General features: G+C 39.6%; 1 protein-coding gene across 2 annotated transcripts in view; it reads right to left on the reverse strand.

Annotated features, from left to right (window-relative positions):
- The window catches only part of BCKDHB (branched chain keto acid dehydrogenase E1 subunit beta), a 109556-nt gene extending 98063 nt beyond the window's left edge, over window positions 1–11493 (reverse strand). For both annotated transcript variants that reach the window (XM_074538327.1, XM_005485934.4), the window contains exons 1-3: window positions 11313–11493; window positions 8802–8879; window positions 6179–6247 (exon numbers count right to left, since the gene is read on the reverse strand). In XM_074538327.1, the coding sequence (XP_074394428.1) occupies window positions 6179–6247; window positions 8802–8879; window positions 11313–11448 (283 nt within the window). In that variant the 5' untranslated portion in view covers window positions 11449–11493. The remainder of the gene's footprint in view (window positions 1–6178; window positions 6248–8801; window positions 8880–11312) is intronic.
- Window positions 11494–13492: the final 1999 nt, after the last annotated feature.

Consider the following 13492-nt stretch of genomic DNA (forward strand, 5'->3'; position numbering starts at 1 on the left):
CTCCTATTAGCTCAACTTCAAAAGGTTCTCCCATCATTTCATTTTACTAAAAGCCATCAGGACCTTAAGCAGTTTTTGCAAGCACATCCAAACTTCAGCCAACAACCTTCACCAAATACCATAAAAACATGTGGACAACTCTTATCTTCTCACTCATGCTTTCCTCCATAGGCTTTACTTAAAACACAGAACTTGCTTTCAGGAGTTCTCTACAGCTAAAGCTCACAGAATAATTTTGTGCTCAAGTAAATACTTATCTTCAAAGAATGACTACTATTTTTTCAGAAAAGCTGGTGCCCTTTGGGCATGGCTAAGTACAGCCATCTCCTGGCCAAATAAACAAAGACTTATGAATTAGTTTACTGGACTATAAATAAACTATTCATTTACTGAGAATGAAGTGTTCCCTGAAAACTCACACAGGTGTTTACATCTTAGACACAAGATCTACAGAATAACAACCAGGGATTACAGTGGATCAGTTGTTGTAAATAAACATTATTGCTCAAGACAAGCTAGCATTATCTTGGGATGTAAGAACAGAGAGCTGTAAGCAACCAGGTTTTACTCAGTAAAACACATGAGTAAAGTATCCAGTTTTGGATACCCTGTATCCTCCAGCTACAGCAACCAGAGTTCAGAGAAATTGATCAATAAAGAAAAGCTTCAAATCATAACAATAATCCTGCACTGAGACCATATGTGTAGGAAAGCCAGAGAAACTTCACCACTGAAGGCTAAAAACAGCCTTTGCCAGTTGATGTCTCCTAAAACATACCCTGTGCTTCAGAAAGAAAATATTGTAAGGAGGAGAGAGAGAAAGAAAAGAAAAACAAATATGGAAGTGATAAATAAAATCATTTTTAAAGCATCCAGCTGATTGCTAATGTGGCTAGGTCATCCTGACATAAGGAACATAAGGATACTATTTTCTTTCACAGCTACAACTGTGGTTTCATATGTAGTTCAGTCACTTGCTTTTTGCTGAGTTTGAAACTTGCCACAGGGGAAATTTCTGATTCAACTCTCCTTGTCCTCACAGGATTCAATACAAGTGTTACCTCTTCTCTTGATGCTCCTTTTTTGCCTGTAATTTATCAATTTGCAAGAGAATATCCTGAACTTACTTAATAGACAGAAATTAGTGTTTACAATCTGCTCCCCATCTATTTCACACTTTTTTAAATATATGGTTTGGAAGAAAATAATCCTAGCAGCTATATTTACACTCCTAACTGCATCAAAATAATAACAATAATAATAAAGCACAGGAAGGATTATATATAAAACAATCCTATAAGCTTGAAAATATTAGGGAAAAAAGAGAATTAAATTTCAAGTTACTTGTGCATTCCCCTTCCACTCTACATAACAAAACTGTAAAATGAGTAAGGAGAAAAAAAATGAAGCTGCTTATTACACATTTACTACTATCTGCATGTATTAATGTCTCTAGCCATGTGTGTACCTCAGTATTACCTAAAAAGAAATTATCTGAGATTGATTTTGTTTTGTCCTACGTACATATAGGAGTGACACACAGTTGTTCTTACCAAGTTTCATTTTATCAAGCATCCACCCAGCAAAGAATTAGTGGCTGCACAGCAGTAGATTAGAAAAAAAACTTGGGGACTAAATCAGACTAACAAACTGACAGCCAACACTGCATTGCTAATAAAGGTGGCAAACATCCCTCTAGAACATTTCAGCAATGTTACACAGAAGCCTTGGGAAAAGTACCCTGTTCTAATTGACTGTGTTTGAGGGTATCATAAGCTGCTGTGGGCAGTACATCTCCGTGTGCACTGAGACACAAAAAGAGGGGAACAGCAATAACAGAGAGCAAACAGAATAGATAAAAAATAAAAAGCTATGAGTCAAAACCTCTCCAATCAGTGATGGAACATTAACCAGAGAGGAAGAACCCTATCTTCCTTTTGTTCATGCTGTGATCACACAGAGGATCCCAAACAGTGACACATTAACCACACAAGCAAAAGACAAATTCATTTCAAAATATTTCAAAAGAACAACTGCTGCTGTATCTTCACAAAGATCAGCTTTGGCATCTCAGTCAACTCTTTGTGAAGTAAGTTCAGAACTCCTGAGGGACACCATTAGGCCAAGTCTCTTACACCCTGGGCAAGCATTTGCTTCTTGTAGAAGATACCACAGTGACATCCTCTTGGAACTGAGAGAATCTTTGAAATAAAAACTCCCATTCAGTGTATTCACATTCTACCTGTATTTGCAAATAATTGCAAGGGAATTCAAATAGCATTATTCAGGAATTCCCTACTGAAAATTAAAAGACTCATTTACACTACTCTTTCAGTCAAAAATAATTTTCAATAACTCAAAAACTTAGAAAACAATCTATTCTGTAGGCCTGTAAATACTAATCTACTAATTTATCTAACTTATACAGTCACCTAGACTCCCTTGATGGCAAACAGAAGGACATTCCATGACAAGGAACTGCAGATTGCTGCACAACAGGGAACTGAATGGAACCTCAAAAAGTATGCAAACTTCATCTGAAAAAGTGAACATATAGACTAAAAAAAAGTCAGCTCCTACTCAAGTACTGCTATGGGGAAAGACCTGCCGAGCTCACCTTTCTTCTGTTGGACTCTCAGAGTTCTGAGCAAGGACTGATCCTATTCCACAATCTCAAAATATCAAGCTATGAAATAGCCAGAAAGCTCGGGATCCTTACTCTCGCTAAGGACAATCTTTTGACATGGCAGCAAGTCCACATTAGATTCTCCCTTCAAGTGCAGGCCAGAATTGTATGAAAAAAAAATCACCACAGTGGCCAAATGACCACAGAAGCACTTAGAGATCAGGAAACCCTCAAGCTGAAGGTGTATGTAATTTTCACTTCCTAGCCACAGTAGGATAGAGAGGTCTTTTTCTTTTTTTTTTGAGTTACACAAAAAACACCCGCCCTAGCATTCATCTGAGTTACATCCTTTGCCAATCACTATTTCTGCTATTCTTATTTCTCAGTCTTCACTTCTGCCCAATTTCTCCACTTTTACCTGTGTTTTTTCCTCCCATTTCTTTACCTCCTATCATCCAATTCCTACCTCTGATCTCCTCTATATTTCTGTCATGTGGATACTGTGGATACTGATCTTTACATGTTGCTACTTTACTTCACACTTCAGGCAGAGCAACAGGACACATACTCCCATTCCAATATAGTTGTTTCAAATCCATTTGCAGACTCAAAAACAAATGGACAGCATTTTCTCTGAAGGATTGGCATAATAATGTACTTCCCTTTAAGAACAAATTTTAAAATGTTTGCACACATTACCTAGGCTATGGAAACACAGTAGGCAGTTTACATCACACTGTTCTTAGGACAGGAAACACCTCCAGAGAGCAGGACTATGGAACAGCACACATTCCTTATTTCAATAAAGATACTCTAAAGGTTAGAGGATGTAACTTCTGGAAAACAGTGACAATCAAAAACCTGTCAGAGGGTGATGGGGAAGAAGATAAAAAATAAAACATGAATATGCCTTCCAGGGTACCAGATCAGAGAGAGGGGACAAAGGAAAAAAAACTGTACAACACTTATTTCCCTTATCTGAAAGGAGCACTCTGCATAAATATTTCAGAAAGTCTACTCATTTTCAGAATTATACAGTGACAGATTTTTAAACATTCAACTCAATGCCAGAAAACTGGAATAATGTATTTTAGACCTTGTCATAAGATGCATAGGAACAAACATACCATCTTTAGTCACACTGTCATGAAAATTAAATTTCCACACATTGACTTACTTACATACAATTCCTTAATTAAATATTTTTAAACATAATTCCTGGCAGCACATTAAAAATTCATATGCTCAAAAGGTTGCATTTATTTCCTTAAAAAGTCAATGAGCTTTCCTTCACTTACTAGTACAGGCCTCTGGCTATGTTTATACAATGTAACTCTCCACTGAAAAAAAAAATAAGCAGCTTTTATATTTAATGACCAATTTATTCTAAAAGCAAATTTTTTTTCTGTCTCTCCAGAGAGGCTTCAGCAACATTCTGGACACCAACCAACATCTCTATAATACTACTACTGAGTATTACTATATTATAGTTCTTCCTACTATAATATTAGATTATATTTAGACCTTAACCTCTATAGAAGTGCTTTAAAATGAACTATCAGTTTTTATCAAAATAACAACTTACAGGCAAAGACTGCCACCTAGTGATCTTAATTATCTACAAAGAAAAAGAAAGTAAACAAATGAAACAAAAGTCGGCTCCTCTTCCAGGATAGAAGGAAAAAACCCCATATTTTATATCAACATAGAGAAACAACCTCACATTATGTTACTTGCATGACCTACTATAATTTGACAGTAAATTCAGGAGGGGGATGGGGAAAGAGTCAGTAAGTGTAGGTTATCTGCCTCATAAGATTCATTAGGTTGGTTGGTTGTCACTTCCATCTGCAATTCCTCCTTATTTTACAGGGAGTCTAGCCTTTTCATAATACAAGCATTCCATCTAGAACTTATTTAATCTCTGAGATTGCACTGATAGGCAGACACACCCCTCAAAACACTGTATTCTTTCAATTTTTGCACTTTCAGTCTTTTCTGTTTCTCCTCAGCATTCTAACTATATTTTCAGTACCTGCTCAGTACAGTTCATCTTTGCCATTCCCTCTTCCGCCACTGCCTGTTTTCTACAGAATTTCACTGTCAGTGAACAAAGAAGTCGAGTTATCTGTGTCCTCTTATCTGCCTTACAAAACTGAATTCCTATTCTGTAAGTGAGTCCTAAAATCAGGACCTTATTTTCAGACTCTCTTCCTGTTCAAACTTGTATTTCCTCTTATTCACTCTGAAGAGGTTAGTACCCTTTTTGAGCAAATGGCAATACTAGTTTAATTAGTCCTTGTTCAATGTTCATGTAAGTACAATCGTAAGTTGTATAACTTACAATTATAAGATATATAAGTACAATATATAAGTACAATTCCCATGTTCCCTCTCACATTTTAAAGGAGTTCTTTCCAAATATTCCTGAAGTCACATAATAGCTTCCTCAAAAATCTCATTAAAAATCATTGATATTATACCCATGAAATAAACCTGACCCTAGCTAGACTGCTGATGTGCTGTGACTGCTGCTTATCATGCTGATTAGCACAGAGTAAACAGTCCTTTGCACACCCTCAACAGACCCCCTGTGCTCAGTCAGGGCTGTCACAGTCTTTGAACAGCACTGGCACATTGGAATACACTACCAATAAAATATTACTACAAAGATTAAATAATCTCTTTTCTTCATTCCAATATTTTATGTCTGTCTTACATCAAAAAACCAATCAAATGACCCCTCACAGCACTACCCTAACAATATAAAGTTTGTCCCCTCTGTCTTGTAAACTGGAGATGTTCACTAAAATCCAAGAAGGTTGCTTATGCAACCATCTGCTTCTTTTACTTACTTCCCAAATAACATCTGTTGCCTGTGTTTCCAGCAACCGGTTGCTGTCTCAGCAACCGATTTTCATATGGAGTCTAGTACCCACAGTCAATATATCACACCAGTTACAGAACTATACCTCAGTCTCAACAAGCAGCACTGAAGATCAAGGCTAACAGAAGGTCTATCACTAATGTGTAAACTAGAGAGCAAGAGAACATCTACATAATAATTGAAGCAGAGAAGCAAGGCAACAACATATGTCTGTGCTTCAGAAACTTCTTAGAAGTATAGTCTTCATCCTCTCTCTTTATGGTTTACTCAAAAAAATGTGGATGTTTGTTCTCCAACATGGCTGTAACACATCTTAATGATTGTTAAATAGATTTAATGACTTGGTGCACAAGGTCCAAGTCATCTCTGTACCTTGAAGAAAGGAAGCTGCTGAAACTAAGTATGTTATAACCTCTTGTTCTCTGTAATAGCCCAGTGGGGGAGTAGCAATTGCCAAATTAAAAGCTGTATCATGTTACTGTCTCCACAACCAGTTTCCAAGACCTGTAAAATGCTATACACTAATTAGCCTGCTTACATGAAACATCGATTTTACGGTTTTTTAGCATTCCAGTAACAACACTTCTCACAGCAAAATGGGTAAAAAAAAGAGCAGTGATGTTAATATGAAACTGATGTCAGATTTATAAATTACATAAACTTACCATACTTGTCTCGCAAGCCAACTGTACATCTGAAGACTCCACCAAAGGCCACGTCTTCACCAAATATAACTGAAAATAATAACAGCAGGGGAGGCTAACATTACTCCAACACATCTTACTTTCAAAGGCTTTTATATGAGACACTAACAAAAGTAACTCCTAACACTTCATTTCACTTCAAGATTCATCTAGACCTAAGAATTTCTCATGCACAGCCTGACTGTAACAAATGAAGAACAAAGGTTAATGAGGAATCAGAACACAGCTGTCTCAAAACAGAATTAATGAAAATTATTCTGTTAGGCTTTCATTAGCTATCTACTTTTTTGAAATATCCTGTAGTAACACAGTGTCTAAAACTAAATGAGTAAAATTACACTCAGTCACAAATGAGTCATTGAAATTAAGCCTTCTGCTTCAACTGGTAACCATTTTCATTCTTCATCCACAGACTTCAATAAATACAATGTTTTGAAAACCATCAAATTGAAGTTTTTTTCAAAATATCAATCCAATATGAAATGTCAAGCCTTCTTCAAACATACTTGCCAGATCCCTGAAGAGGGACTTCAAAGGAACTCCTCTAAAGAAAACATGACTACTTAATAACTAGGACAGTTCTCAGTATTTAACACTACTATTCTTGTAGTTAACAAAGTTTTATTACTTAAAGCATTTGCATTTAAAACTTGGCTTCATATCAACTAATCTATTTGTGGGGTTTTTTCCTTGAATTTAGGGGATGGTTATGTCTAATTTTCTTAAAACAGTTTTGTTATCTGCTTCACAGAAACAACTATTGCCCAATTAAAATTTTTAAGCATATAAGATGTGCAGCAATATCACCAATAGCTGTTTGCATGAACCAGGGTGAGTTCTGATTATTCCACAATTCTTCAATATTCTCCATATTCTAAAGGATACAAAATAATAAGTTAACCTTCTTGCCTTTCAAATACTATTCTTAATTAAATAAAATAAATTTTGCATTGGAATCAGTAAAAGGGATTAGCATACTTGTGCTAATCACATCAGTGACACCACTTAAAGAAAAATAGATTCTATAAAGCCGTAAAACGAACACACTCATGGTGTGTATGATTGCACTATGTCCCTAAATCACTTCTCTAATTTTTAACAGTAATTTGGGTGGGGTTTCATATACTTAAAATCTTTGCAAGTCCTTTCTGTCACCATATGGCTCCTTACTTTTGAGCCAGCTGGCATCTACAAAAAAATATTCCCATTTAATGCTGGTATTCACAAACTCAAATGGATTTACTCATTCAGTTCAGCCACTGAAATGTATTTTCTTGGAGACATTCTAATTCTGATCAACACAAGTATGAGGATTTCCACACTTAAACAACAATTGCTCAATTCCCATACAACTAAAAACATATGAAGGACATGTTTTCCATTGTGAAAAGTCCAAATTAGTTCAGTAAGTGCGGTGATTCTGAGAACTCACATCTGGACTGGAGAACACCAACATGGTCTTGCAAAGGGCTTTACAAAGACTAAGCCCTGCAAAGCTGAGGAGCAAGACTGGAACCTTAGAGCAACTGGTTCTCTAAAGGCTCAAGATGATATATGAGTCTAGTCTCCTGATGGACTAACACTACTTGCTTTTATAAGGCTGATTCTACAGAAATGGCAAGAAAATCTGTTCTTGTCCCTAATTTACCCTAAGTTGCCTAAATTTAACCTAATTGAGGAGCATATAGAAAGCTGAGATTGAGAGGGAACATATACAGGCATAGTACTGCACACAACACACACAAGAATTTGTTCCAACAGATTAGACAATTGGTCAAAATTTAGACTGAGCAGTGATTCAAGCAGTGACAAAAAGGGCTACTAACAAACTAAAAAGCAAACCCAAAATTACACAAGATGATGCAGCCTGAGCAGCTGTGTGTTCATGGCATGAAGCATCTCTTTCAGATATCTGGCCATCATCATGCCTTTGCTTGGACAACAGAAGCGAAAGACCTCCTGTTATATATAAGAATTAAAAGTGGAGTAAATAGTTTTGTGCAATAGTTTACAATAAGGCTTTTAAATCCTGCTATAATGAAGTAGCATCATCCAAGTCATGGTTATCCAGACCACAAAAGCCTAGGAAATCTTACACTGCTTATGGACAACAATGAACAGAAAACAGTAAAGCTATAAATTCATTTTGGAGGGCAGGGAAGAAAGCAGAATGTACAGAGCGAGGAATATATGGGCTCTCAAAAAATACCGGTTTTAGGGAACAGAAAGTTTAAGAAATATAAAGTAATGTTTACATTTTTAAAACTCTGACTAGTGGGACTCAAGCTGCCCTCAAGGACAGTTCTCATCAGTAATACTTTAAACATGGTAAATAATGTATCTTCTGTCCTCACTTTCAAGTGAAATACACAGAGCTAATACAGAAGATACAATTGCATTTTAGACCACATAATCCGTTAGTTATCTGTTAATGCAACACATTTTTAAGATTTGAGATCAAAGTGTAGTAATAACTTATTTAAAAACTTCACAGGCCATGAGAAATACAATAAATATTATACATAGATAGGCAAACCAAAACACAATTTATATAAAGCAAAATACACTAACAAGTGTAAGGTACCTGCAGTTGGATCTTTGGCTAAAGCATTGTCCAAGGCACTTGTTATGGATTGGAAGAGATTCATCTTCTGAGTTTGCCCTGTGTGAAAGTGATCATTCCACAGTTTAATTTGGTTCAAAACATGAAGTACATTAGAAAACACTAGTGCAAACATGTCCAAAACGTTAACCATCAAAAACAAGATCCCTGTTAGGAATACCCAAGATTCATTTGTTGAATAAAATTAAATTACGGGATAGATGGGATTGAGCATGGTATACTTGGCCTTATCAAGGACTATAACTCCACTTCCAATTCCTTTTTCAAAAATCTATGCTCTTGCCTGGAGCAGATGCAGCTTTGCAAAGCTCAAGCACTGGGAAGAATGCCTTCCTTTTCAAAGGAAGAAACCAAGGTATTATTGAGGACTGAGATAACCCCCTTACTAAAATTTACTGAAGCTTACTTTATCATTCTTTTATCACATTTTTTTAAGCTCCAGCCTTTCCCATACAGACATCTATTATTATCAGAAATTTTCTAGACCACTGGCCTGCTCTCTGCACTGCAGTTAGTAAGTGTCTGAAGCATCAAATCCTTACTTCAAAGAAAGAAACTTGGTGCTGAAGTAAAGCAAGCTGTTTCATTCAAACCAAGGCTACCAGAATGCCCTTCTTCATTCCAGCACTTCTGGGAAAAACAAGAAGACCTGAAAGCAAAGATGGACCAAAACAATAGCCTAGTCCTCACTGCTGTGACCAATTCAGACTCTCCAAGCAAATAAAATAATTCTTAAAAGAAATCAAGTAAGTAAGAAATTGCTTGGCCGACATTTGATAGATCTTTAACTGACAAAACCTCTGAAGTCATGACTAGAAGCCACAGTCCAGGAGAATTCTACCTACCAACACACAGAGTGTGTAAAATTAAAGAGATAAATAAGATTATTAGATGAAGATCCCACACAAACTAATGGGAGTTAGAATTCAGAAAGGTGAACTATATTCTTTTCCCAGTAATTATAGTACCTCTCAACAAACATTCACCTTCCCTTTCTTCTAAATCTTTAAATAATGTTAGTATTTTTTGTTAAGACTCATGTCACACCACACCTGAGTAGCTGCATAGTTGCATTCCTACACTTGTTAACTTCTCTTATACTTTAGGTGGCCCTTTAAGGAGAGGAATATGTGGAAAAGAAAATGTTATGGGAACTGTTCAAGTTATACAAAAGCCCTAACAAACAAAATTTACAAATTCAAGAGAAGAAAAGCTCAGGAATGGCAGCTGCTTCTCTCTTTCCCTAGTTGTCCACATTAGTATTTAAGCTACCTTTCCTACAAGATACCATCCTTCTAGTATTTGATATAAATAAATGGCTATTACTTAAGCAACTTTCAGAAACTCCTCACCATGACAGCTCTAACCTGTTTCTCTTGCTTATAACACAGGCCTTTGTATAAGGCCCACAGAGGAAAGGGGGAATGAACTGTGCCTTTTAGATTTGAGCTGTGAAGTTGGAAAAGCAATAGCTCAACAATATCAGGATCAGCATTGCCATAATTTTATTTCACTTCCACTGCATTTCACAGAATTTCAAAGTGTATTTTGACTCACAGGGAATTAGATTTCTACTAATTAATGGCAATAACTGGCATGCCACTTGCATGGTCTCAAGCAGGGACCTGCCATACACGAGCTTCCCCACGAGCACCTTGTCACCCGTACATCTTTGTCACTAAGGGAAACTGTTTCTGTTGGTCCTTATCAAGAAACAACACCAAGGCATCCAACCAAGTAACAAGTTTTCTAGAGGACAGTGAGGTTCACGTGATAGAAACAGCTGTTCCGCAGCTGGCAAGCTTCTTCCAGGAAAACTCAGCACTAGCCATTTCCAGGAATGCATCTCAGAAATAAAAGTCAAACGCTATGCACTGCTCATTCCCAAGTTATCTGTGTTTACTCTCAACCATGTGACCACGAGGATGACCTCGAAGTTTTCGGCGGACAGCAGTCTTTATTCACCATAGGTTTATTATCACACTCAAGACCTAAGCACGCAATACAAAAACCAGGATAGATGTCAAGTCACTAAGTTACTGCTAGAAGCTTTTGGTCTAGGACAGGGGCCGAGGATGGCCTGGCAGGTCTGAGCCCACGATGGGCCCATCCAGCTCAGCTGTGGCTCTGACAGCCCGAGCCATTTCGCCACCCCACTCTCGAGGGGCCCTGCCGGCCCCGCCAGCGGCCTACGGGCCCTTCCCACCCCGAGCCCGGCATTTCTGGGACAACCCGCGGCTGGAAGGGCCGAGGACACAGCGGGGTCACGCGGCCGTGCGGATGCCCCCACCGGCCCCGGCCCGACAGTCAGCGCCCCACGGGGTCCTGGGCGGGTTCTGCGTCCCTCCCTCCCGTCCCGGACGGGGTTGTTGGCGGCCTCCGCCAAGAAGGCGGGGGTGACAGGACGGACCCGGCGGCAGAGCGAGGTTGAGGCCGGCCTGCGGGGTGGACGCCGGCCAGCCGCGCTCTCACCGTACTCGCTGGGCGCCGGGTCCGGCTGGAAAGAGAAGTGCGCGGCGGTCCGGCGGGGCGCGCCCGGCAGCGGGGCCAGGCGGCCCCAGAGCCCGGCGGGGAGCGCCGCACGCAGCGCCCGCCCCGCCGCCGCCATCGCCGCGATGCCGGGCCCTCCGCCGGCAGCGCGTTCTAAAGAGGCGGGGTCCCAGACCGGCCTCCCATTGGCCAGCGCCTCCGGAGCACGCACCAATCAGCGGCGGCTCCGCGGTGGGTGGAGGGAGGGTGGGGTTTGCTGCGGTTTGCTGCGTGCCCGCGGGGGGGGGGGGCCGGGGGCGCGAGCACGGGCACGGGGATGGGCACGGGCACGAGCACGGGCCCGCACGCGGCAGCCGTGAGCGCGGCCTGAGGGCTGGAGCGTGCTGCTCCTGCGCCCTCACAGTTACCGGGGCAGCTACAAGGCGCGGCCATGGGCACAGGCATAGCCATGGACGCAGTCAGAGGCTCCGCCCCCGGCGGCCTCGCCTCGGTGCTGTCACAGTCACAGCTGAAACCAAAGGCTTCACCTCTCCCCTTAAACTCTTTTCTTTTCTTCCACTGCAGGGTTTGTCGTGTCACCACCCCAGAATCGACGAATCGTAGACTGCTTTAGGTTGGAAGGGACCTTAGAGATGGTCTGGTTCCAAAAGACCTGCCAGCGCCAGGGACGCCTTTCCCTAGGCAAGGTTGCTCAGAGCCCGTCCGACCTGCCATTGAACGCTTCCAGGGATGGGGCATCCACAGCTTCTCTGAGCAACCTCTTCCAATGCTTCACCATTCTTGCAGTAGTATCCATTCTTGCACTAATATCCATTCTAAACCTATACTCTTATAGTTTGAATCCATTCACCCTTGTCCTGTCACTTCATGTCGTTGTAAAACTCTCCATCTTTCTTCTAGGCTCCCTTCACAAATATCTGAAATCCTCAAATTCTACCCCAGCAGCTGCCCCAGAAGGTAAAAAAGAATTCATGGTATTCATGGTAACAGGCAAGTATTACCTGTTCCACTCTGTCTCTCAGAATCCCTCTCAACTCCCCATCCAACCTGGCTCTCAGTCTGTCTTATTTTAAATTCATTTTTTCCAATGTATTTTCTTCCAAACTCTCTTGCTCAGACCTTTGTTACATTATTTTATTGAAATTAAGATCTTTCATATGCACATATTTTCTTTGTCAGGTTTTATACAAACATTCTTTCTAATGTTCTCCTCATCAAAGTGTGACAGTGTCACATTCCTTCCATCATCCAGGTGAATCTCCTTGGTCTACTTGGTCTGCTTTTGCAGCCTCCATTTCTTCCTCTGTACACCCATCCTTGCTGCCTTTCAGTTGTCTCCAGATCAATCTTTTTTTAATTTCCCTTTCGTCAGTGCTTCACATCTTGTCCCTGTGCATGCCTCTTCATCAAGCCCTTTCATGCAGCCTCCAATGCATGTGACAAGCTTTGAGTTGTTCTTCCCTGTCTGTTTTGATGTTATCTGTAAGACTAACCATACTGGCTAGCATCTTTTCTTTCCTCCAAAAACTCTAACTCAATACTGTGCCTCAAAGAAAAAGGCTAGAAATTAGAATTATATATAAGTGGCATCACCTCTTTCAAATGAGATGGCTCATATGTAACCCTGTGTGAACAGGGCCTGGTTTAAATACTGGAATGTTAGATTTCATGTCTAACATAAAATATATATAACTGTTATGATTAGATTTCTTTTTCTATCTGAGTTCCTAGCCATTACTGAATATACTGTAATGATCACAGTTCCATTTCATTGAAGACTATTGTTTCATTATGTATTTTGTGAAAAAATATTTTTTCACTTAGAATTTCTTAATCATTAAGATTTGTGCAAAATAAAAGGCTTAATCCTCCTTCTAACTGGGGAGAATCATCCACTTGCTCTTTAACATGCCCTTTATCCTTAGAGACTGCTGAAAAAGCACTCAAATTTTTAGTGATTGATCATGGGATCAAACAAGTTTGAGCATATCCCAGTATATTCCAGGGAAATAAGGCACTAGTTAAGTTTCTAAAGGGAGTGAGAATTTTAAAAAACAATAGAAGAGCCATCTTTACAATGAACAAGGAGTATAAATGTCAAATGTTGAGGTTGCTTCCAACTTCAACTGAAGGCAACATTTGATGTTTGAAAAAGTTTAGGA

The sequence above is a fragment of the Zonotrichia albicollis genome, chromosome 3 (genome assembly GCF_047830755.1).
Source record: "Zonotrichia albicollis isolate bZonAlb1 chromosome 3, bZonAlb1.hap1, whole genome shotgun sequence".
In the NCBI taxonomy this organism is placed as follows: domain Eukaryota; kingdom Metazoa; phylum Chordata; class Aves; order Passeriformes; family Passerellidae; genus Zonotrichia; species Zonotrichia albicollis.